The sequence below is a fragment of the Silurus meridionalis genome, chromosome 27 (assembly GCF_014805685.1).
Source record: "Silurus meridionalis isolate SWU-2019-XX chromosome 27, ASM1480568v1, whole genome shotgun sequence".
Lineage (NCBI taxonomy): Eukaryota > Metazoa > Chordata > Actinopteri > Siluriformes > Siluridae > Silurus > Silurus meridionalis.
Window position 1 is genome coordinate 10970609 of NC_060910.1, and position 25548 is coordinate 10996156.

Sequence of the window (25548 nt, forward strand, 5' to 3'; positions counted from 1 at the left end):
GTAGGTGGCACAGTTGCAGTGGTAGTGTAGAGGTTTGGACTTTTCTTAACAGGGTTTCTTGCTTTAGTAAAATTATATTCACCCTCCATATGTAAACGTCTCTAGGTTACGTATGTAACCCTAGTTCCCTGACGGAACGAGACGCTGCGCCACAAGACTTTGGGAACACCACCGCATTGCTCACACTCTGAATCACATGTGAAATCCAGCCAATGGCAAGTCATGACGTCACCGGCGGGGCAACGTCGCGAACCAGGAAGCTACTAAATGCGTGAGGAATGGAGTGACACTAGCTTCTGAAAAAATAGAGAAGGTAAGCACCGCAGGGATGCAGGGAGTATGGCATGTTGACGCAGCATCTTGTTCCCTCAGGGAACTAGGGTTACATATGTAACCAAGAGACTTTTCCCTTAGGGAACTCAAGCTGAGTCACAACGCTATGGGAACGAGTGTCCAATCACGCCATACTGACCAGTCCTTGCCTAGTGTGTCTGTGCACAACCAGAACACAGGACAGAGGAGCCCGGAGTGGTTTTGATGTCCAGGTCAGAGAACCTGACAATAGTCAGTGGGGTGGACCAGCCTGCAGCGTTGCAGGTGTCCTGGAGAGAAACAGCGGACCAGGCCGTAGAGGGCGCCACACCCCGGGTAGAATGAGCCTTGACTCCGAAAGGAGTGGGAAGACCAGAGGATCTTGTGGACAGAGGGTCCATAAGATGAGGAAATGGCATCCACTTTCCACCTGCTGAGAGTCTGATTATTGACAGGAAACACTTTCCTCCAACTTTCTCCACAGACTCGTCCTGTGGAGATATGTGTCCAGTGCAAGCACGATTTTGCTTCTCCTAGTTGGGGGCTTGGAAAGGAGGAGGGCAGAAAGCCTGCAGCACAATGGGTCATGGGTGAGCCATAGGCACCTACCCAGGTTTAGGGTAGAGAAATGCACTGGCCATGCCAGATGCAAACTCCAGGAGAGACGGGGCCACGGAGCCTGTAGGTCCCCAATCCTTTTCAGGGAGGATATTACCAGAAGAAAAGCGGTCTTTACAGACAGGTACCTAAGGGCCACCTCAGCCAAAGGCTCGAAGGGGGGCTCAGACAGAGCATCACACAGCCAAGTCCCACACAAGCACTCTGGGTCGCATCCCGGGCCTCAGCCTCCCGGTGCAGCTTAGAAAACGTGTCACGAGAGGGTGTTTCCCCAGTGACAGCCCCGCTGGCGGAGTACAATAAGCCACGATAGCGGACACATATACCTTCAGGGTTGATGGGGCCAACCCTGTGGCAAACTGTTCCTGCAAGAACTCCAGAACTGAACCTACCGGGCACTTGACTTGACTTGAATTGGACTCATTCCAATTTCAAGGAACCTTTTAGTTAGAGATGACTAGAAAACAAAAGGAAGCCCAAACGTTCCTACAAGAACATGTGAAACTCCACACTAAGGCTAACGCTTTAGATTTTATTGTGCACTTAGTGTGCGCTTTTCTTCTTCTTCTTCCTCCAGCTGCTACCGTTAGGGGTCGCTACAGCGGATCATCCATCTTGATACCACCTTGTCTTCTACAGCTGCCTCTTTCAAACCAACTATCTACAGGTCTTCCCTCACCACATCCATATACTCAGTGCCCGCTTACGTTGTCTTATTAATGCAACTGTAACACATGAGAAAAACAAAAACAAAACAGGAAAATCTTCAAACATTTTTATTACACTATAAACAGCATTCAATATTGTACCACAAAAGTCTTGCAAGTTTAAACATCTGTATCTTATTTTAAATGCATACCTTGTGTGTACATTATTTACAAGTTTCTCAGGAAACAAACAAACAAACAAACAAAAACATACAGTGTATTCGATCATGGCTGAAGACAAATGCTAATATCTAGAAATAAAGTCTGGAAAAAAGAAAGTTGAGCAGTTCTATCTATTACAATAACCTGAAAACATTTATCAACTCGACTTATTTTCTAGCAGTTGGGGAACAACGATCATTTTGCAGCATGTTCGCAGCATGTCTCAGTAATCACTAATTTGGGAAGAGGCAGCTGTAGTAGTAAAAATAAAACCTCTCATTATGTTGGTGATTCAAAGTGCAAACAAAACAGCAACCGATATTATATTAAATGTCTTCCTATGATTACACATTAGATACCACAACCCTGTCATTTATTTGCCAGATTATTACACATTTAGACTGTTTAGAAGCTTCATCCTTGTTTCGCACTGTTTTACATTTTTATAGACAAAGGAACAGAAACACGACGAGGAAAAACTTGGACGGATTTCCGCTGTTGCGTTTTTTACCTACACAAGGTGACTGTAGTGGGTTAGGTATTGGCACTAGCTCTGGGGTTTACAAGCCTTGCCTCTGGGAGGAAAAAAACAAATGTGGGGGGGAAAAAAGAAAAAACAAAACAAAAAAACGAAATATTGACATTGCATAGTAATCATTACCCTATTCCCATTCCCACCATAAACTGCAAAACCCACCATTAGAAGAACATATAGTTTAAATCGAATTAAAGCTATCTATTTTACTATTCATTTAACTATTCAATTATTTTATTAGTACAAAAGTCGTCAGGTGACTGCAAACTCAGTGCAAAAAGATTGTGGCTAAGAGATATAATGTATGTAACTCAAGTATAAAAAAAAAGAAAAAGAACAAAACAAAACTCCAGATGTGATAAAATCAATGGAAATGAGGTTTAGATTACTGGCTTTATCTCTTACCAAAGTGTCTGCATGCGTTGTTCAATAAGTTCCAAAGAAAACCCCCCAAACCACATTGTGGGCATAGTTAGCATTATGGAGACAAGTGGTTGGTTTTTTTTTTCGCTTTTTTTTTTTTTTTTAAGAACATTCACGATTTGTAGGTGGACATACGCCAGGCACTTACGTAGATACGATCGACTTTTTGTTCTTTTTTTCCTTTCGAGAAAAAGTCGCATGGACATTAGAAACACGAGGAGCATACGACTGCCAAAGTTAAAAGTGTGGACGATAAAAGTCAAATCCAGGGGCGAGTCCCACAAATCTGTAAAACGACAGAGAAAACAAAACCAGGCTGCTGTGCACAGTAAGAAAGGGGAGACGGGTAAAAAGAACAAACCAGCTTAGTCTATCTGTCTTTAGAGGTCAGCTTCTCAATCAGCTCCTGAAGAGGTACCAGCTCTTTCCTGTCAATCAAGTTAAACTCCTAAAAAATAAATAAATAAATAAATAAATATGAATATAAATAAACCAATAATTGAGATAGTGAATAGTGACAGATATGAAATCAATAAGTATTGGTGATTGTTAATAAATATAACAAATAAACTGTAAGAGGGCAGCATGGGAAAATGGAGACCTCACAAAAAAATGGTGACATGCTTTCACTTTCATTCGCTTTCAAAGGTGTATAGAAAATAAACAAACACAGACTCACCTGAACAAAGAAGATGAAGTGTTTAAAGGAGGTGTTGAGATGGGCCTCCTCTTGCAGCTGGATGACCGAGTCGAAGTGCTGGTGGTAAATGTGAGCGTAGACACGAAACAGTCGCTTCAGGATAGTCTTCGCCACGGACATGAAGTTCTTAGGGAAAGGGACGCCTGGGATCAAAACACAAAAATACAAAAGGTTTTCTATTATCATCATCATCATCATTCAACCATCTCAGAACTGGTCATATAAAAAAAATAATAAAAATAAATAAAAAACACGTGTGCTATAATAAAAATGAATAAATAGTTATAGAATAAAATGAATCACATATTAGAATGTTTTGGTCCTATAACCCCACAGTGAGTTACCTGATGTGCTATTTATTTATTAAACAACAATAAATCGTTTCTTTAATTTATTTCTTTATTTATATATGCTGTATGGCTCGTGCTTGTAACCACATTCAGGTTTTTTTGCATGCAAAGTCCAAACTTCCACTCAAGATGCCATTCATCCACAACCAGGAAATTAATGATTCGTCCTACAGCCACCATTTACTCTCTCGTGTTTCAAACTTCAAAGTTAGTTATCTGTTATCACTTACAACAGCTGCACTTTATGGACATCTGACTATTATATTTGTTTTTGAAACATCCCATTCCACATTTAGTTCCATTCCACATTTAGCCTTTATAATAATCTCCACTCTTCTGGGAAGAAGTACCACTAGATTTTGGAGTGCGTTTGTAGAGCTCCGTGATCATTTACACACAAGGGTGTTAGTAAAGTCAGGTACTGCTGTAGGGTGAAGAGGAGGACTGGGGTGCCGTCAGCATTCCAATTCATCCCAAAATGTTTTAATAGGGATGAGGTCAGAGCTCTATAGAAGGCCACTGAAGATCTTCCACTCCAAACCATGTAAACCGTATCTGCATGCTCACTTTGTGCACAGGGGCGTTGTCATGCTGGAACAGGTTTGGGTCTCCTAGTTGAAGGGAAGGGAAAAGTGAATGCTACCGCAGCATCCGAAAACATCCTATACAATTGTGCGTCTCCAAGCTTGCGGGACCAAATTGGTTTCCCAATACTTTTGTCCATATACTTATTCCAAGAGTCATTCCCTCACCAGTCCCTCCTTTTGAATTAAGATGCAGAAAACAGCACAGTGTGAGAATATTCTACAGCGCTGTGGTACATGAGATTAACATGATATGCTTAATAGGGGAGCAGCGGTATACGTATTCGTGCTGAAATTTTTGGGTACAGGGCTTTTGGTTCTGTACGCATGTACCGAATGCAGTCCTTTTTATGTGCAGAACATCCAAATTTGTTTCCTCAGGAACGTATTAAGTGGTGGACCGCAAGTTTGTTTTGGTCTCTGTCTCGCACTTTGAGCATTTAAAAAAAAATTATTATTAAATATTCTCTAAAGACACACAACAACGCCAGGGGTATTAAAAAATAAATAAAAATTAAAATAAAAACACACACACACACACACAACCCAAATGGGGTCTAACAAATGTAAAGTATTTAATTACTGTTTTTTATTGATTATGTTTTATTTAATTAATTTCATTTGTGCCAATTTATTCAGTATAATAATTTTATATAATAAAAAAGTGTAATGCATTCATTACATGTAATCCATTTTATATATATTTTTTTTATATATTATTTAACCAAGCAGGCATTTTATTTCAAAATGTTTTCAAAATGTAAACTGCTTATGTTCACAAGCGTTGAAATTGCTTGTCGTTTTATTATTCTGTTTTGTATTTCTTCCCCCTAACCGCACCGAAATTGAACCGAATTGTGAATTTTGTGTACCGTTAACACCCCTAATGCCTAAAAACAAAGCTGCTGGAGCATATTTAATAAATACTGAGGTCTCATTGCACACGGATATGAAGTGTGTATATGATTCAACACCCATCATCTCGCTTAAATCTCTACCCAACAAACCTAAATCCTGCTGTTCTCAATCTACATTGGCAGCAAGAGAAAAACATGAGATGTCTATGGTTGTGGCTGCTATTCTTCCCACACTTTATTCCCTTTCCTCACCATGTCTTGCTTTTGAGAAAGGGAGACATGGAGCATTCATTCAATTTGACAAGGCAAATTTGCTGTTCAGTAAATGCGACTGGCTGTTATGGAAATAAGCCCAGCCCCTCATTGTCTCCCATTTCTCTAGAGTGCTTTTCAACCGCTGAAATGTATTGGATGAATTGCTCTTTTGCAATGCAAGTGACTGACTCAATAAATTCAGTGTATTCCTTGTTTTCGGTCTGCTGTAGAAGAAAGCTTTCAATATCATTCCACAGTAAAACACATAAAAAAAATAATAATCTTATTTCATGAAACATTACATTACATTCAATTCAGGCTCAGCAGTCACTGTCTAGTGAATCATTTTAAAATAAAATAAAAAACCTCACCTATTTTTGAAGGGAAAAGTGTTTCATCATCAAGCTGGTCCTGAACCCATGTCATCAGGTAATCAATGTACTTTGGAGCAGAGCATTTGATTGGCTTTTTAATGTTGGTCCCATCAGCCCAGTGGTATTCATACCTGAAGAGATGATGATAAAGTTTTTTTACAAAAGAAAAAAAAGAAAAATATCACTTACTACACAATTGGTCTCCCACAGAAATAAAAAAACACACAACAACTAGGTCTTACTTTGGGCCAGCAGACATGAGAGGGCAGCTTTCTTCAGTGCAGAAATCAGTGATGGTCCCATATAGCATGTTGATTTGATTAAAGAAGTCCACAGCTAGAGGCAAACACAGTCAAGTATTAAAAACTTCAACACAAAAGTCAATCATTTACAATTGCATGCATACATCAGAATTAATATAACAGTGCAATAACTGAAGAAAAATAAAAAAGTTGACAAGGCTGTTGACCTTCGATCTGAAATTCTGTTGAAGATACAAATTTGTATGCAAAATGATTCAGGCCTAAAACACGATGTGCTGTTAGAAGAAAATCATTAATAATAGACTATAATGATTGTTTTTATTTGTAAAATATCATATTTATTTATCATATTATTCGTCTCGGATTTATGTGAATATCATTCTTGGGGGAAAAAAAAAGAAAATTCAACAGTCTAACCAATCAGGGTTAAGAGAAAACTAAAATGCAACTTGTTTAATTTTAAATGCTTCAATACACTTGTCAAGACACGTTATTGCGCCTATGGAAACAAACCTGTCTGCATTGCAACACAAAGCTATAGTAAAGGTATCCCTTACAGCAATGAGATGGACAATCACCGACTACCTGCACGTCTCATTTTCTCTAGCTAGGCTTAGAAGTAAAGGCCACACCCATGCTTTCTTGTTCTTCTGTAATTAGATGAAATCAAACACTTCAATCATCTCAAGTTAGCACCTGCAACCACAAACCCACCCTTCCCTCAGGCTATCACTTACAGTCATTCACTTAACACTGCCGTGTCTCTGCTATTAAAAAGCTGCAGTAAAAGGCAGCAGCACTAAGGGCCAGGCCTTGGGTCTAATCGTTATATCAAATGTGCAGTGCACTGAAAACAAATTAAGGGTGTAGAGCTGCAATTCCTAAACCAATCAAAGTTTATAGTGCAATACAAAGTCTGGGATACATTTCTTAGTCTCACCTAGAACCTTATTAGGGAATCCTTTCAGTGGCATGAATAGAAGAGTAAAGACTTAATCCAGCATATTTATTAGGGATGCACCGAAATGAAAATTCTTGGCCGAAACCGGAAAAAAAGGAAAACAAGGCCAAAAATCGAAAACCGAAACACCGAAAGAAATTATGCCAATTATTATTACCATTGCATTTATGGCTATGACTGTGTACTAACCTTACTGAAATCAAGGCATTTCAATCGCATAAATTTATATTAAAGTTTAAAAAAATAAATCAATTACAAATTATGAAAATATTTATTTATAGCACATTGCAACAATGCACAGGATAAAATTAATTAAAATTTAAACTTAAATGTTTAACTTAAATGCACTCATGTGTACATTAAATAATAATGTACAGGCCCTCTGGCCTGCTGAAAGGTTGTAAAATTAAATATGTTCTTGCATAAAAACAAAATGCATTCAGAACAAGTGCAACTGCTTAAAGATACAACAATACAACACTATCACTGGAAAACTTCCTGCCTTTTCAAAAACGTCCACCACAGACGGAGTGCGCATGCTCGGAGGGGTTTTGCTTTTCTGTGCCGCGTTTCTCGCATATTCAGCATAGCGATCGGATGTTTGGATTTCAGGTGATAAATTAAACCCGACGTGGAGAAAGTCTTTGCAGACGCACCCCCTCTTGAAATTCCGTCATTACGTGTATTGCAAATCGCTATCCGTGGGTCTTTCTCAGATATACTGAAATACGTCCACACCGCAGACATGTTGTTTTAGACATGCACGTGCAGGCAGCGGTTTCTGTTTGCGTCATCACAACAAACTGTTTTGGCCGTGATCAAAGTCTTTCGGACGGAAACCGAAAATGCACCTTTGGGCCATTTTCGGCCGAACATTTTCGGTGCATCCCTAGTATTAATATTACATGTGTTAAACACTGTACTACTATTAGGGAACCACAGCTGGAGCATGGGGAAAATTTGATTCTATAATAACTTTTAGTATTTCAAGATGCAATGACCTGTCTGGTCATTGTCTGGTTTCTCTCAAGGTTTCTTCCTTTGCCATCTCGGGGAGTTTTTCCTTGCCACAGTCGCCACCGGCTTGCTCATCAGGGACAAACTTACTTATAAAGAACATATTCATTTTTTATCACCCAATTATTTGTGTAAAGCTGCTTTGAGACAATGTTCATTGTTAAAAGCGCTATACAATTAAAAATTAATTGAATTGAATGACCCCAAAAACACACCATATGCATGCTTACTGATCCACTAATCCACTGACTCTTACAAATACCTGGGTGTTCACCTAAACAACAAACTGGACTGGACAGACAACACTGAGGCAATTTACAAGAAAGGGCAGAGCAGACTCTTTCTGCTGAGGAGACTAAGGTCTTTTAGAGTGCAAGGAGAGCTACTGAAGACCTTTTTTGACTCTGTGGTGGCATAGCCATTTTTTATGGTGTGGTCTGCTGGGGTACCAGCATCTCTACTGCAGACAGGAAGAGACAGGATAAGGTGATCAGGAAGGCCAGCTCAGTCCTGGGGATTCCCCTAGACACTGTACAGGAGGTGGGAGAAAGGAGGATGGTAGCAAAACTATCATCATTGCTGGAGAACGCCTCTCACCCCCTGTATGTAACTATTACATCGTTGAGCAGCTCCTTCAGTGACAGACTGTTACACCCTAAGTGTCTGAAGGAGCGCTATAGATGGTCTTTTCTCCCTGCTGCTATTAGACTTTACAATCAAAGCTGCTCCCAGTAAAAGCAGTCACCAAAATACAACACACTTATTACTTTTTAGCTGTGCAATAACATTACCTGTGTGCAATAGTACATGCAACATGAAATATTACCTGCAATATGTGCAATAATTACCTGTGCAAAAATATACAATATGTGCAATATTATCTGCAATATGTGCAATAATTACCTGCAATACATGCAATACCACCTTTGTGAAATACTACCTGCAATGCGTACTTTTTTCTTCTCTTATTGTATTTATACATTGTACTGTGTATATACTGTATATTATAGTATGTGTATATTCTTTATATATATTTGCATTTATTTTTATTTCTTTCCTTTGGTGCTATAAAAAAAGAAATTTCCCCAATGTGGGACGAATAAAGGTATATCTTATCTTATCCATCCCTACACTTTGTACACAAGAAAGAACAGAGACATGGCTAACAAGTTTCACTTTAAGGTGACTATACCTGCTTCAAATGGTTGATTATTACACAGTGTAATAGCTCTTATACCACATCCATTTGGCATTTATTACCATTTTAATGAAAGGTTGACCGATATTTTGAAATCACGGCAGCCGATGGCTGATATATATGATGCCGTTTTTTTGTCCGATTTTCTTTTTCCCACCCTCCATCTCATTAATTCTAATAATTAATATACTGAACAAAATTATAAACACAACACTTTTGTTTTTGTCCCCAATTTTTCATGAGCTGATCTAAGACTTTTTCTATGTACACAAAAGGCCCATTTCTCTCAAATATTGTTCACAAATCTGTGTAAATCTGTGTTAGTGAGCACTTCTCCTTTGCCGAGAGAATCCATCCACCTCACAGGTGTGGCAGATCAAGATGCTGATTAGACAGCATGATTATTGCACAGGTGTGCCTCACGCTGGCCACAATAAAAGGCCACTCTAAAATGTGCAGTTTTATCACACAGCACAACGCCACAGATGCCGCACGCTTCCTCAAAACGTGCGACATCCGTGGGCATGCTGACTGCAGGAATGTCCACCAGAGCTGTTGCCCGTGAATTGAATGTTCGTTTCTCATCATCTCCAAAGACGTTCAAGAGAATTTGGCAGTACATCCAATCGGCCTCACAACCGCAGACCACGTGTAACCACACCAGTCCAGGATCCCCAAATCCAACATCTTCACCTCTTAGATTGTCTGAGACCAGCCACCCGGACTGCTGCTGCAACAATGCATTTGCATACCCAAGGAATTTCTGCTCAAACTGTCAGGAACCTTCTCAGGGAAGCTCATCCGCATGCTCGTCGTCCTAATCGGTGTATACGAGAGCGTGTTCCAGTTCCTGCCAATATCCAGCAACTTCGCTCAGTCGTTGAAGAGGAGTGGACCAACATTCCACAGGCCACAATCAACAACCTGATCATTTCTATGCAAAGATGATGTGTTGCACTGCGTGAGGCAAATGGTGGCCACACCAGATACTGACTGGTTATTCTCATTCTCTCTCCAAAAGCAGCATTTATATTTAACCAATGAACTATATATGGCTTGATTAAGAATGAATGACAGTCGGCCATCGGGGAATGCCAAGTGCTTTTTGAGTGTCGGTTGGCTTTGGTTTTTTTTCCACACCGTTTGCTCGAGTCGGATGGTATCAGCTGTTTTTTGGCGATTCTGCATGTCGAGCAGTTACAGAAGTGCTGATGCCAAAGACTTCAGATACACCAGAAATACATTTCTCTTTAACAAAAACTCGGTGTTTATTTAATACATACACACACAAGATTATAATGAAATCTTAAAGCTTACTGTTTACTGCCACCCATTCATTGAGGTCTTCACCATCTGGGAGCATAACAGCCATGCGCAGGTTGCCGCTACCCAGCGTCGCCTCGGCATGTTTCAGCAGCTCATACTGGTGCGAGCCCTCGGGAATGTTCTTTTTCGGCTTAAAAGTCTTTGACGAACGACTCCCGCTGTAGAGGAACGTGCAAAAAAAATTGAGGAAATATGTTTGAAGAACATTTGTCACACACAAGTTCCATTTTACATACAAGGCTACAATGTTGGCCAATAAACAAATCAGATTGTGGGCGAGCTTCTGAATAGAGAAAACCTTCGACAAGTTCCTCAAAAGCTAAACGTTTATATGAGGATGCAAAATCGAATTGCCCCAAGTGCAGCTCTTAATTTAAAACTGTAAAAAAGAATTAAACAGCACTTCAGAACACAGAACCTAACAAATGCTTTTAAAAAAAAAAAAGAAGAATTTCAACTGTTACAAATGAAGAATATCATGTAAAATATTCCAAAGCCACATTGGCAAAAGCAACAAATGTAAATTACATCTGCAATAAGAGTGAAGAGGGGAACCCAATTAACAAGAAAACTGCTAGATGTTCAGAAGGGTGGAGAAAAGTCAGTACACAAACATATATGGGCAAAGGTTAGAGGACACCTGACCTTAAGATTTTTATCATAAGATGCTTTTTGAACGTCCACGTTTCGTCCCCATTTGCTGTTGTAATAACTTCTTTGGACAAGATGTTCCACTACACTCAAGTGTAGTTTTGGAAATTTGTGCAGCCACAAGGGCATCAGGGTGCAGTCAGCGTTCCAAATCATCCCAAAGGTGCTCAAAAGGGCTCTATAGCAGTCCACTCAAGATCCTCTGCTCCAACCCACATAAACATCTTTATGGAGTTCATGACAGGAAGAACCAGATAAAGCTGGAAAAGTAAGGTGTCGCATCTAATTTTAAAATAATGAGAAGCAAACAACAGGAAGGAAGATGAGGAAGGACGTGCTTGAGCAATGACTCATCAAATATAAATATCAAGAAGAAAAAAAAAAATCGGCGAGAGAGCCAAAACAAATCCGTCTTTAAAGCCCGAAATACCGACGTCTGTTATTCCGTCCAAGTATAGATTTACAGAACAGCATGCGACTCTCTGCTATAACTTCTAACTAAAAACATAATAAACCATTACAAGCAGCATAAAGAAAAACATCTTCCAGTATGCCAGCCATAAAAATCTTGTGTTTTCCCTCCATGCTGTACTAACCTCCTCAATACAAGGCTTTATCCTGGAGCCTATTACGAGAACGTGTTTAAATAGACTACAAAGTACTTCTGCGCGTTGCTCGGGATAAGGGCATATGTTAAACGTCAATGTAAATGACGTAAATGTAAATTGAGCGACTTCCACTTGTCATTCGGTCCAGTCCTGAACACTGCTGATGTTACACACTGCTTCTTTCCCTGGGCCTGGCTTCTAAAGACAACACCTTTCAGTGGCAACGTCAAGTGACTCATTGTTATTTTGATAGACGTTAGGCCTGGTTTACATTTCTGTGTCTGCCAGTGCGTAGGTGCGTAAAGTGAACGTTACAGGCGGCAACAACATACACAAAATCGAAAAAAGAGACCAAAGTAAGAAGTGCTGAAGTTGTTCATCACATGCTAAAGCGCATGTTGAAATCTGCTGAACAATATTCAAAATGTTTCCCTAGTTTGGAACCGGATACTTCTCTGTCTCAATCGATCAGCATGAGCACACAGTCACGGTAGTTAAGTGCCTTATATTACATGTTTCGGACGCCACCCCTAAAAATGCTTTTATTAAATTTTATTTATTGTTTAAGTCATAAATCATCCTCCCACACTCTAAACACACAGAAAACAGAAAAGGAATATAGCGTGACGAATTTTGTGTAAATTCGTAGAAATAGCACATTCATTTTATAATTAATAATTATATTTAAATCAGTAAATAAACTTCATTCAGCATTAAACCCAATAACAAACAATTCACTATGCAGATTTGCAGCAGTTTTTGCGCTTTCGTAAACAACACGGCGTGCTCTTTGTCTCGGGTAAATATACCACACACTGTACAGTATTTGAGGTATATTTTTACTTAATTTTAGAATTAATCATTATATTTGTATTAATAAATTACCTGATTTCAACATAAAACAATTCACCATAAGTCACAAACTAAATTTATAACATTCACCAGTACACAAGAGAGATGAAAGAAAAGGTGGGAGAGGCAGGAGGAAAAAAAGACGACAAATTATCTTTCTGAATTTGAGCTAATTACGCTTTGAAATAAACTTTCCAAAAACTGTGAGAGGAATTTCCCCCCGAGTGGTGAGGTGAAATCAGCATGGGTGAGAAAAATGTTTTACTGAAACGCGTTAATGACTCCCACTATTTATTATATCGAGTACACTGTGCTGTGGATCGCTACATTTCTGCACTTTGTGCCATATTGTCATACGCAACAAACTCAAACAAGAAACAAGCCTACTAACTGGAGCAATGAAGTGTTTAATTTCCGAACTTTACACTGATCTGAACTGACAAAGTGATGATTTACACACCAGATTGTTTTTGAGTGATTGAGATTTGGATTTAATCCATTCAATTTAACAGAGGTAATAAAACAATTTCAATAACTTTAAAAAGTTTGACCAAACCATTGGCTATGTTTCACAGACTCACTATGAGAATCGCTCAGCCTCAGAACACTGGTTATGCCCTACGATGCACATAAGAACGTTATATACAGCTGCTCAGATGTACACAATCTGTCTGGCTGGTTCACCATTTTTTAAATTGGAGGTACGTTTCAGTACAGGAAGCTATAAATAATGGTCTTTGATTTAGGTTTTATTGCCATACCAATTATAATTTAAATTAAGTTAATTAATTACTTAAAACTAATTAAAAATAAGCCTAGATGCCTGCATGGACTGTTCAATACTTAGACTTTTCTTTTGTGTCTATTGTGTTATCTATGTGTATTGTCTACTGTCTACCATGTTGTCCATTTGTTACCCATCTTGCCTACTGACTGTGTTATGTTAATCTGCACATGGAGCTATTTCGTTCTGCTTGCACATTACTCCCTGTCTGAATGACCATAAAGTTCACTTTGACATCAATTTAGTATTTGGCTACTTAATGGCTAATACAAATATTTATCAAATATTAAAACAACTTACTGACAAAAATTGTAGCACTTCTTTGGATCCATCATATAAATATATATATATATTTTAGAGTCTTATGACTTTAAAAATTAATGCAGACTAAGTCTGTTTTTCTGTCCAGGTAGTGTCACAGTATTGACAGTACAGTGGTTCCTCAGCCGGTCAGAAAACATCCATGGGTCAGTCTGGTGTCTATGAATAATAGTAGATGGTGATGGCGTTTGGCTGCGTGCTGGACAACGGATCGAGTCGGATTCCATGGGAATTTGAACTGATAGTGGTTCACTGTTCTTTAATTAAAAGCCTCATGCGTACCACATTTCCTCAAGTCAAGTGACTGCTGTCTACGATGAACAAATCACATGCCTGGATACGAAAGCTTATGCTGAGATAATCTTAACTGATTTAGCTGTAGTAATTCGTGCTGCAGCACAATGTGCAAGGGAGGATAAAGGAACTGCAGCTTCTATGAAACCAAAGCTGTCTGATGGAAAAATAAGGCTAATAGAGTGACGGTGGAAACTGCTGACCTTTAACAAGAACAACCATACATATGCTGCCTCTCACACACTCAAGGTCACAACTCATAACAAAATGTGCACCTTTTAGTCCCGATTTATTGTTTTAAAAAAAAAAAAAAAAAAAAAAAACTGAGGATGTTTGATTTTAAATGGATAACTTTTGAGAGCTATCATCATTACAATAATAGTAATAGAGTTACATGTTCTTCTCTGAACAATTTTAGATGACAGACTGCCTGTTAATCTGGTTTTACACCCGTTCAGGATTATTACTTGTTACAGCATGTAGTAAAGCATCACATTCTGCTTAGAGCATCAATCACAGCGATCTGGGCTTGTACAGAAAACCAGCAACAGCAATATTCTCAAAAGTGAGAACTTTTTTTTTTTTAATCATCTGTATGGACAAAAGTATTGCGACAATTGACTAACCACTCATGGTTCTTCCTCAAGCTGTTACCACAAAGTTGAAGGCACACAATTGTTTGAGGTCTGTAGATGCAGAAGCATTGAACTAAGAGAACCAAACCAGTTCCAGCATGACAATGCCACTGTGCACAAAGCCAGATTCATGAACATATGGTTTATATGGGATGTTGTGGAAGATCTTGAGTGGCCAGATACAGAGCTCTGACCTCAACCCAACTGAACACAGAATGACCCAGAACACTGAGTGCACCCCAGCACAAATCTCCTTAAGCACACTCCAAAATCTAGTGGAACATCTTCCTTGAACAATGGAGATTATTATAAAAGCAGATCAGGAATTAATGTGAAATGGGATGTTCAAAAAGCATAAAAAATCTTAGTCAGTTGTTTACAAGCTTTTGTCTACATAATATCTTTCCTTCGAAATTTTGTACATGATATAACGGTGATGAGACCATGCCAGCTTCTATATTTATGACGAAAGCCAGGTTAAGATATACAAATATTAAATTAAATATGTTTAAGATTCATTTTTTCTTAAAACCTTAGAAACTAAATTCGGAATATTTGATTCAAAACCACTTCAAAAGTATCAACAGAATAAAAATAGTTTCTTAAAGGGGAAGAAATATCACAGTAACCTATAGCTGTCCAACGTGTTGTACATTACCCTACACCTTCCACCGATCAGTTGTTGGGTATTTTTTTAATGGTTTTAAGTTAAATATTCAGACACTTCTGAAACGCTGTCGTCAATCTTTGGTCGCAGTGACACTAAAGCAGTCGCTGGCGAGTGCGTCACACTATACATTCCAAAACCACCGATCTGAACTCGCAATCAAACATCTGCTCTGCTTAACTGTTGTACACAGTAACACCTTCAGACGAATGCCCTTTACAGGAAAGTTCTTAAAACTCAATTCTGACACTATCAGCACTTTTACGTCAACCACATGCCTGTGGGGGCGGTCTTAATAGAAATAAATCTAATTGTAAGAAGTCAAATTCCTAATTCAGTGTCTATTCTCATCAGTGTTTGAAGCACTTCGCTTTACCCTAAACACCCAATTATTAGATCCAAACAAGTTATTTTAAGAAATCAGCCAACAGACATCATCTGACCCCTGTTCCATCCTCTAACAGGCAGATTCACTCAGATAAGCACATGAGACTCCCTCAGCTTTCCTCAGCCCTTTAATATTCCCTTTAATATATATTTTAATCGTAATCCTATTTCATGCAGCAGTGAAGTCTCTTTCTTATATTTACCAAAACATACAAGCTGAGAATAACCACATCTCTACTTTTACTACTTAAACCAGAATACACGCAATAAATCCAACATCTCCAGACACCTAACGAATGTCAAATAGCTTTGTTGTGACACGTAGTGCACTTCTGAGGGTGTAGGACTCGTGCTGACAGGCCGTGTGAAGAGGGTGCATGTCAAGGGAGTGGACACACATTTGGGATTCGGCCAAAATGAAAGTATGATTAACGCACAAAAATGAACTGATTAGAAAATATTTACAGAATAAATAGTATTACAGTTTCCATGCCTAAAGCTGCAATGTTTATCATTCAAAAGGCAACGCGTTATACTTATTTTTAAGGTTATGCAAATTTACATACATGGAAAATAAGAACCTATTTGCACAACCTAACTAGCTACTAGCCCGGTGACTAGCCTTAGCAAACTTCACCGAACAGGTTTTATAACCGAATAGTTAATAATACAGCTTTAATTAACAGTATGTAAACAATAATATTGTAGTTTATTACAGGGTATGATAATATTGTAGTTGAGCACATCCAAAGCTAAACTAATGTCGCTAGCCAGCTTAGCTTCCCAGCTACATCATCATTACTACACCCAGGGAATTTAATATTTTATACTTACAATAGAAAGCTCATCTCTATCGGAGAGTTTATCCACTTATTTAATTGCTGAAACAATCGTGAGCGGATAAATAAAGCGCTAAGGCTCAGAGAAACGGACAGGGACACTGACGCGGACACTCGGCCGACACTTCGCTGTTTCTGTACAACAAAACTTCTCCTCGCTCCTCAAAGTCTCGTCGAGCGGAGGGTTCTCGCGAGAACACGTGCGACGTGATTCCGAGAGTACTCAAAGTGTCGTCGAGCGCCGGGTTCTCGCGAGAACACGTGCGACGTGATCCAGAGATTGTTTTTCTCCCAAAACAAAACAAAACAAAAGAACGAATTTACATTCATATCATTATTAAATATCCTAAATATAATACTGACATTTTTAATTAAATGGAGGTTTTTAACAAAAAGGGGGAATTTAGATCTTTGAGTATTTCCAAAGTTCTGATTGCTTTCTGGCTTAAAAGTCCTTGTAAAGATTAAAAATACAAATTTAATTCAGCCTTTAATTGAGAGATATTGGGCATCCTTTCTGACCATTTACATTTGTGTATATAGAACTTACCTATAATATTAACAAATTAAGAATAAAAATGTGACTCTTATCCATATCTTTTTATCCAAATATTTTTTCCTTATCTCAATTTTAGAACCAGTCACCATAGTAAATAAAAACTTTTCTGTATAATGAAAGTGAAATTGCAACCATGTGAGAAAACATAAAATAATGATGGTTAGAAATAAGCCTGGGAAGCTGTTCAAAAAAGGACAAGTTAGAATGCATAATATATTACTAGTCTATATAACTAGGCAGATGGGCTACTGGAGCAGAAGACCACATCAACTGAACCACTTGATTTTCAATGCATGGAGGGCCACGAATTTCACACCTAGGCCTTCAGTGAGGTGCCTGCATCATTGCACCTCTTAATACCATCATGACATCACAGCTATAGAAATGATTAATATTATACAGAAAAGCAGTATAACGGAGTGATGCATTACAGACAGGCATCCCATGCAGTGAGAATGAATGTTATTACAAAAAAACCCCACAATTTAACAAGTCTCCTTTTACAGTAGCAACAACTGCACTGCCCGCTTACATCTTCTCTAGCAGAAGCATCAATATTAGTCATAAAATGGCCCCAGATTTTCAATGCATTTTTGTGCATTTTTTTCTGTGCATTGTGGTCTAAAGTGACCGTGTGCGGTGTGGTGTGGTATAAAGTGCACTGTGCTGTGCAAGTCCACAGTTAAAGTGACGGTCCAGAGGTTAAAGTGTTGTAGGGCGAAAAGAAAAAAACATTTTGAGACAAGTGTGACGATGGCAAATTTCTTTGAGCCTGACAACATGTGATGTAATGGCTGAAATATAATTGAATAGGATCTCGATACCTAAACCCTAAACCTAAACATACACTCCAGGAATCTCGTAACCAAAAGAATAGTTATGAAATACGAATTAATAGACTACTGGGTATAATTGATTACATATTCATTAAAAAAAAAGATTAGAACATAATCCTGACATAGTACAGATACACCGCAATGTGCAGATGCCTTACTACAAATGCACCAAATCTACCAAATAGTAGCATGGCAGACCAAATCAAAGGTCACCACAGGTCAACTTTAACCCTCAAGTCCTAGTTTGGGCATCTATGATCTTATAAGACGTTATGTTACATTTACAAATGCAGGGATACATGCGGTCTCCAGAAAGTATTCCTACTTTGATTATAATGCCAATAGCATTGAACAAATCAGAAGCCAGATCATGTGCACTCAATTTTCAATCTCACTGGAGGTCACGGCACCAAATGGCTCCATATTTGCATAATGTGTCAAACTCAAGGCCTAAATGTGGCCCGACACGTTATTTTATGTGGCCCGCGAGAGCTGAAAAGGTCTGATTATCTTATAATAAATAAGTCGAAAGGGTGCATTATGGGAAACTACATTTCCCATAATGCATGCCGATCATGCTACCCGTGAAGTGACGGCATCCCACCACTAGATTGCAGTGTTTCCACATCTGTGTCATTTTTCGAATTGAGAAATACAAACAATGATCCCAAAATGTCCAGGAAGACAAAAATGTATGAGTGTACAATCTACATCGGCAGGATTTATGTTACAACAGAGCAACAAGCAAACATTTATTTTTACATGTATGCAAATCTATATGTAATATTTGTAAGTTTAATAATATAAATCCAGAGTTATTTAACATTAAGGAGTAGTTGCATTTATTTTACATTACATTTAGTTACATTTAGCTACATTTATATTGCCTCGAAGTTACATCTGGCCCTTTGAGGGAAACCATTATGCTGATGTGGCCCTCAGTGAAAATTGAAGAGTTTGTCACCCCTATCGTAGATCATAAATTAATAAAGTTGTAGGACTTTTATTTTGAACACGTGACGACCCGAACATCATTTCCTGTGTTTGACGTCACGCATCACGCATCAGCGTGTCCTCTGCCGGGGCAGGTCAACGTGACTGTCTCAGAGCAGCATGTGTTAGTCAGTGGTGGTGTTTTATTATATTATAATTAATATTTGCTATAATCGGAGGGTGTGTTTGCTTTATCAGCTAACTGGAATGGCTGCGTACGGAAGGACAGTGTTGGTTTCCGCGCTCGTGCGCACTTTGGGTGGAGGAAGAAGTAGAAGAAGCTCGTCCTGTGTTACGAAGTTGCTCGAGACGAACCGAAGCCTTTCAGCTGGTTCTTATTCACAACACGATTTACGGCGAGAAATTCACGCCCGGGCTGTGAATCTTGCGAAGTCTACGTTCAGCTGGAGCGCGTCGCACAGAGCCCTGTGTTCTGCACAGGTAAGCGCGTGCACACGGGTTCAGCACAGTGTCCTACTGGACATCATGTCCACTGAGTGTCCTCCTCCCTTCTTTAACGTCCAAGAACGTCCACTCTGCATCATTTTGATGCTCTAAGAATCTTAACGTCATTAATGGAAGCTAATAATAGAAATGTGTACTTTTGCCATCACTGATTTACTGAAGGAAGCAAAGATACTGATGGTTTAAAAGACTCTGGTTAAAGTGAAAGTACTGACGTCACTTCTTCACTCAGGTAAAGTAAAGAAGTTTGGGTTCTGACATAACTTTAGTCAAAAGTAGTCATACCTACTACCTGTTTTAGTGTCTCGCTTATAACTGGACCTCACATCATCATAATATATTAATTATAAAAAATAAAAATGTTGTTACCTAATGAATGGATCTAGGCTGAACCTCCATCATATAGAAGACAAGCAGAGGAAAGATGATCAGGAATGTGTCTATGTTTACATCATTGACTCCCTCTGTCTCATCCACATTAGACAGACTTCTTGTTGCCTTCCGCTTTGCTTTCGTTGTGAGCTTCATAAACTACGTCTGTGGTGTGCAAGAGCTAGGAAACGATCGAAAAAAGACGAGCGATGAAAAGAAATGGGTTGATGGGCTGAAAATGAGAAGAATAAGGTCGAGCCACTAAATAAATCGAAACTAAAGTCTGGATTGAAAATGTAAGACGTAGAAAGTAGAGTGTTAAAATGTAATGAGTGAAAGTAAAAAGTTGTGAAGTAAAATACTGATCCAGAAAAATCTAAAGTACAGTAAAGGAGTATTTGAATTAATTCCCACCTCTGCTAATGTGCAAGATTTGCCTTTTGATTTCTCTTTTTTCCATCTGTGACTTCTCTGTGGCTGGAAAGGGGGTTTCAGGGGAAAGTAGTTAAGGCATCCTCAGGAGTAGGTGAAGTAGTTGATTGGATGGTACAAGCCATTTTCATACCTGTTTCTTCCTAGACATGTAAAAATGTTAAGAAAAAAACATGACTCAATTTGAAAGAATTTCCCTAATAAATATGATCTGAATTCAGTAGATAGCTTTGTGCTGTTTGGTTCTGAAGTTGACTTTCTGGAGTTTTCTGTGTCCCACCTTCAAAGCACATGATGCTCAATCAATGGCTCAGAATGACTAAATAGGTACCTTGTTAAGAACTGATGCTCCATCCAGGATGTATTCCCACCTTGATTCCAGGGATAAGCTGTGAATCCAAACCCAATCTGAACAAAATGGAATGAATTCGTCTGGCAAAAGAGGTTTTGCTGTCACTCTGCTCATAAACCTAATTTTTTTGCTCTTCATTGATGATAAATTTCGGGAACGTGGCCTGTGCTGACTATGATTGCACGCAGTATGTAAAGTATCTCAGAAACACCGAATTGTTGCTCTGTTTGTTCAGCCATCAGCTCATTTCTTTCTCTGCTCAACTCAAACGGTGCATTAACATCTCCTTGTTTCTCTTAGACGCCGCACCAAGAAGACGAGTATCCCCCTCTTCCAGAGTACTCTCCTTCTCCAGAGGGTGAACAGAAGGACGTGTTCATCGTCCGCGTTAAGGGTCTGCCGTGGTCTTGCGGTTCTGAAGACCTGCTGAAATTTTTCTCCGGTACGTCCTGATGTTTTTCAGTAACGAATCACAAATACCAACGCCTTCGTTTTTTTTTTTTAATGAGAGCAACATATTTGTCGGTACAGAATGTCGCATTCGCAACGGAGTGAGCGGAATCCATCTTATGTATCACAAAAACGGAAAGCCGACAGGGCAAGCCTTTATTGAGCTGGAGGACGAGGAGGATGTCGGCAAAGCCTTGGAGATGCACCGGCAGTACCTCGGACCCCGCTATGTGGAAGGCAGGTGCAGCAAATTCATGATGTATTTAGGAACGAATAAAAAAACCCGTAAAGATTAATAATAATGACTGAGTCTAGTTATCCAGAGCACTCCTAACCACCTCTGCGTCCAGCAGATAACATGGAATGTTCTTTATTACAGTGTATGAAGTGACCAACAGAGACGCAGAATCCATACTGAAGGGAACAGGTGAAAGCCAAGACGGAGTGGTCCGCATCCGAGGTCTGCCCTTCAGCTGCACAGAGCAGGACATTATCCAGTTTTTTTCAGGTTTTGAATCTCACCAAAATCCCACCATTCCAACACGTCCTATTTGTTTCATTGTAACCTGATTTACTTTGCACAATTGACCGTTTCAGGACTGAACATTGTGAAAGACGGGATCACGCTGGTGATGGACCGCTGGGGTCGGAGTTCGGGTGACGCCTTCGTGCAGTTCGCTACACAGGAGATGGCGGATGAAGCACTGAAGAAAGACAGAGAGGTTATTGGAAGCAGGTCAGGCCATTACATGAAACTGAACAACTGCAATTTTTACAATGCTTTGGATTATACATTCCAATTTCTGAAGCGAGAAAAGGTCTGGCTCATACCACAGTTATACCATGTCAGTGACACTGCTGTGCTGAGAATCATCCACCAGTCAAACATCTGGGCAGTGTTGGTATTGTAGTGGTACATCTTGATTGATGGATCCAGAAATGTTGTAGAGAGTTCAATGGGCTACAATGTGACCAGATGAAATGAAAAATGCATGTCAGTGAAACACTACAGTCGCTTCCTTTTAATAATAACTGTATAATTATGATTCTGGGATTGAATGGTACTTTTATTACACTTTTATGATGCACACCTGTATGTGTTAGGAGTGTATAGGGGTGCAAAATTGGACTGGAACCTTTCCTTGGAAATTGATGGGAATAAACTGGGAATTTACAAAATTGCAATTTAGCCTATAACAGGAAACTTGAATGTAGTTGGGGGCAAAAAAAAATCTTGCAGAATCATTTTGGTTAAAACAATCAGATTTAATGCAATTTTACTTGAATTTCTACTCTCTACAATTATCAATCACATGCACACAGCACACTTACTACAGGGCTCCTGAGGCCACGCCCCCTTACATGTTCTGTGCATTCCTCTAGAACACAAAGCAAATAATCCCTTAACATTCTGCACTCAACAAGGACACTTTTTTAAGTATTCACATACACTTCATAAATTACAAAAATGTATGTTTAAAACTCCCTTGTGCTGAGTGTAAGCTTTTGTGCAACAAAATTATACTAACAATAAAATCGTCAAAAATGTCATTTTTTTAAAATCAGCTTGCATGCGTCAGCTTATGACCAAACAAAATGTTTACTATATACAAACATACAAACAAGCAAATATACAGTTGAGATAAATTTGCCCAAATTTCTATTTAATCCCCATAAATTCCTGGTAAGTTTCCAACTTGGAATATTGGCAAAATTCCCCTGACAAAATTCCCCTGTGTCACTTTCACTTGTGCACAAATCCAACTATAAAATGAAGTAGTTGAAAATAATTGTAAATGTATGAATTAGTGAATGTTTATTGCACCACCGTATCCTTTGACATCGTTGTTTTCCTGAACAGGTACATCGAGGTGTATCCGAGCAAAAAGACTGAGATTCAGATGCAGTATGGCAGAGGGAAAGGAGACACTACAGTCGCTTCATTACGCTCACAAAACCGTAAGTTTGTTTTTCAACTGTTTGCATACTTAATATTCTGGTGTTGAATAGTACATGGGCGGCTCATAGAATCAGATGATCATATACATTCAACCGTCAACATGCTAATACTGGGAAGGTTCTGCTTTGCTCTTAGAACAGCCTCAGTTCGTTATGGTAATTAATTCCCCAAGGTGTTTCATTGAGATTCTGGGTCCAAGTTGACATGACTGTGAACTTGGAGGCAGATGAGCTACAGTAAAACATTACACCTGACTCCAGCAATCATTTTAATACAGTGTTGTGTGATTCTGACATGCTTATTTCTACTTACTAGGGTTGTAATTGAGTAGTTGCTTGAGTTACTATACCCTTCTTGGCATCTTAAACAAGCCCATTATCCATTTACATGTCAAGGTGCCAGCGTGCAGAAACGCTGCTCTCTGGATGTCTTTTGGTTTTCACACCAATCTATAAACACAAAAATCTTAGAAGTATCAGCATTTATTTATTATTTTGACCCAGTCCAGCGGATCTAACACAAACAGCCATGCCATGGTCAAAGCCACTGATGTCAAGCTTTCCCCATATTCTGATATTTGATGTGAGGATCAGCTGCAGCGTGTGATTTGTATTTGCGTAATTGCATCGTTTGCATTGCTGTTGCCACACCATTGGCTGATTTTGAAGAATTGTGTAAATGAGCAGATGTACAGTGTATCTATTCAATTCACTATCATTTACATACAATATACAATTTTAAACATTTTAAGAGCATTCAGAAGTGCTTGTCTTTTATTTATTTGTATTATTTTTTTCAGCCAGCAGTGTGTCTCTTCCCGCACATTATATACACATGAGGGGTCTACCGTACCAAGCCACGGCTGGAGACGTAATAAATGTAAACAAATTTCCAAACTTCTCAGTGGGACACTATTTTCTGAAATCAACTGAACACTGAGTTGCATGTTTGAAGTGAACCTGCCTTCCAAAAATATTTATTAGGCATTTAAACGAAATTAAATAAGTCTGTTGCATTAACTCTGAAGGGAGGTTATAAAAACTAAGAGATATCAGAGTCATTTATAGGCCATAAATTCAGTAAAAAAAGATTGATATCTGTTCAGGATCAATGGCTTTAGTTCATTGTGATGGCATGAAGAACCAACTTGAACAAAACCTGCACTTTTTAAGTATTAAATTGTTTTAGCATTGAAAGCCATTTTCACCATTCAGTCATTTATAATGCGTGAAGGATTTTATATAGCATTTTTTAAATGACGTTTTATAGGAAGCCAAAGGAACTGTGTCACACATTTGGTGTGTATTGTTCATCTATGCCAGAGTGAAATGCACATTCTCCAACATGCTACCAAATGCATTACGTGCACACAATAAACATGCAACTCGGCGTACAGTCCCAGATGCGCTTATTCCACAGCTGATAAATGACCTTTGAAAACACTGTGGTTGTGCTGTTTACTTTTCCATGTGTTTTGTCCTTAGTTTTTTCACCCTATCAGGGTGGCGAAGGTTCGGCTGGAGTACGGACCTGACGGAAGGCCTAGCGGCGAGGCAGAGGCTCACTTCACGACGCGGCAGGACGCAGTGGAAGCGATGACCAAAGACAAGCAGTATATACGTAAGAGTCACACAGGATATGATGGATTTTCTCTCAGATCATTTAAAAGATCCTTCAGCTTCAGTGTCGGGGAGAGACATAAATACACACGTTTTACAACGTTTGTGTGGTGCAGCATGGGCAGGGCCTTTACATCTTCTCTTGTGCAAAAATATAATGGTGGCATTTTTGACACCCAGTGTTGTAATACACACTCGTATTGTGTTTACAATTTGAGTTTATTAGAGGGGCCGTGCATGTAAGACATTTTGGGGACAAGGTGAGGGAGGTGAGATTGAGATGGTTTGGACATGTGCAGAGGAGGGACATGGGGTATATCGGTAGGAGAATGCTGAGGATGGAGCCACCAGGAAGGAGGAAAAGAGGAAGACCAAGGAGGAGGTTTATGTATGTGGTGAGGGAAGACATGCAGGTAGTTGGATTGAAAGAGGAATGAGGGGTATGTAGATGGATGTTTCGCTGTGGCGACCCCTAATGGCAGAAGCCGGAAGAAGAAGATGATTGTTTTTAAAACTTGTTTTTAAAAAGTGTAAACTGATTGATTTTTCTTGTCAATGCAGAGGACAGATATATTGAGCTGTACCTAAATAAAACCTAAAAGAATTAAGGAGACTGAAAAGGTATGTTAACCTTTTTGTTTTTGGCCTCAACAAGTATTAATTACTACTTACTTGCTTAATAACATTTCTCTCTCATGCTTTCTCTCTCTCTAGGTGAATGGATGTCATCTGTAAAAAGCATTTTGGCAATATTTATTTGGGATAAATATGAGACAGAACTGTAATAAACCTGCTCAGTTATGGAGTGCATTGTACTGTGTTGTCTTTCA

General features: G+C 39.0%; 2 protein-coding genes across 2 annotated transcripts; one reads left to right on the top strand and one right to left on the bottom strand.

The window, feature by feature from the left end:
• Positions 1-1690: 1690 nt before the first annotated feature.
• On the bottom strand, positions 1691-16850 carry mob1ba (MOB kinase activator 1Ba). The gene is made up of 6 exons (XM_046842113.1): positions 16676-16850; positions 10634-10800; positions 6120-6213; positions 5875-6008; positions 3437-3600; positions 1691-3205 (listed from the first exon to the last, which is right to left on the bottom strand). The coding sequence occupies exons 1-6, from the start codon at positions 16687-16689 to the stop codon at positions 3128-3130; spliced, it is 651 nt and encodes a 216-aa protein (XP_046698069.1). The 5' UTR covers positions 16690-16850; the 3' UTR covers positions 1691-3127.
• Positions 16851-19126: 2276 nt separating this feature from the next.
• Positions 19127-25523, top strand: grsf1 (G-rich RNA sequence binding factor 1). The gene is made up of 10 exons (XM_046841665.1): positions 19127-19509; positions 20990-21131; positions 21221-21376; positions 21519-21647; positions 21737-21875; positions 23001-23098; positions 23899-23978; positions 24584-24719; positions 25280-25339; positions 25433-25523. The coding sequence occupies exons 1-9, from the start codon at positions 19276-19278 to the stop codon at positions 25315-25317; spliced, it is 1152 nt and encodes a 383-aa protein (XP_046697621.1). The 5' UTR covers positions 19127-19275; the 3' UTR covers positions 25318-25339; positions 25433-25523.
• Positions 25524-25548: the final 25 nt, after the last annotated feature.

Coding starts and splice junctions, on each gene's coding strand:
- mob1ba (XM_046842113.1), bottom strand. Junction 6,214..10,633: donor TGAATGGGTGGCAGTAAACA/GTAAGCTTTAAG, acceptor GTTTGCCTCTAG/CTGTGGACTTCTTTAATCAA. Junction 3,601..5,874: donor ACTTTTCCCTTCAAAAATAG/GTGAGGTTTTTT, acceptor TTTTGATCCCAG/GCGTCCCTTTCCCTAAGAAC.
- grsf1 (XM_046841665.1), top strand. CDS start 19,276: ATGGCTGCGTACGGAAGGACAGTGTTGGTTTCCGCGCTCGTGCGCACT. Junction 19,510..20,989: donor GAGCCCTGTGTTCTGCACAG/GTAAGCGCGTGC, acceptor TGTTTCTCTTAG/ACGCCGCACCAAGAAGACGA. Junction 23,099..23,898: donor TTCATTACGCTCACAAAACC/GTAAGTTTGTTT, acceptor TATTTTTTTCAG/CCAGCAGTGTGTCTCTTCCC.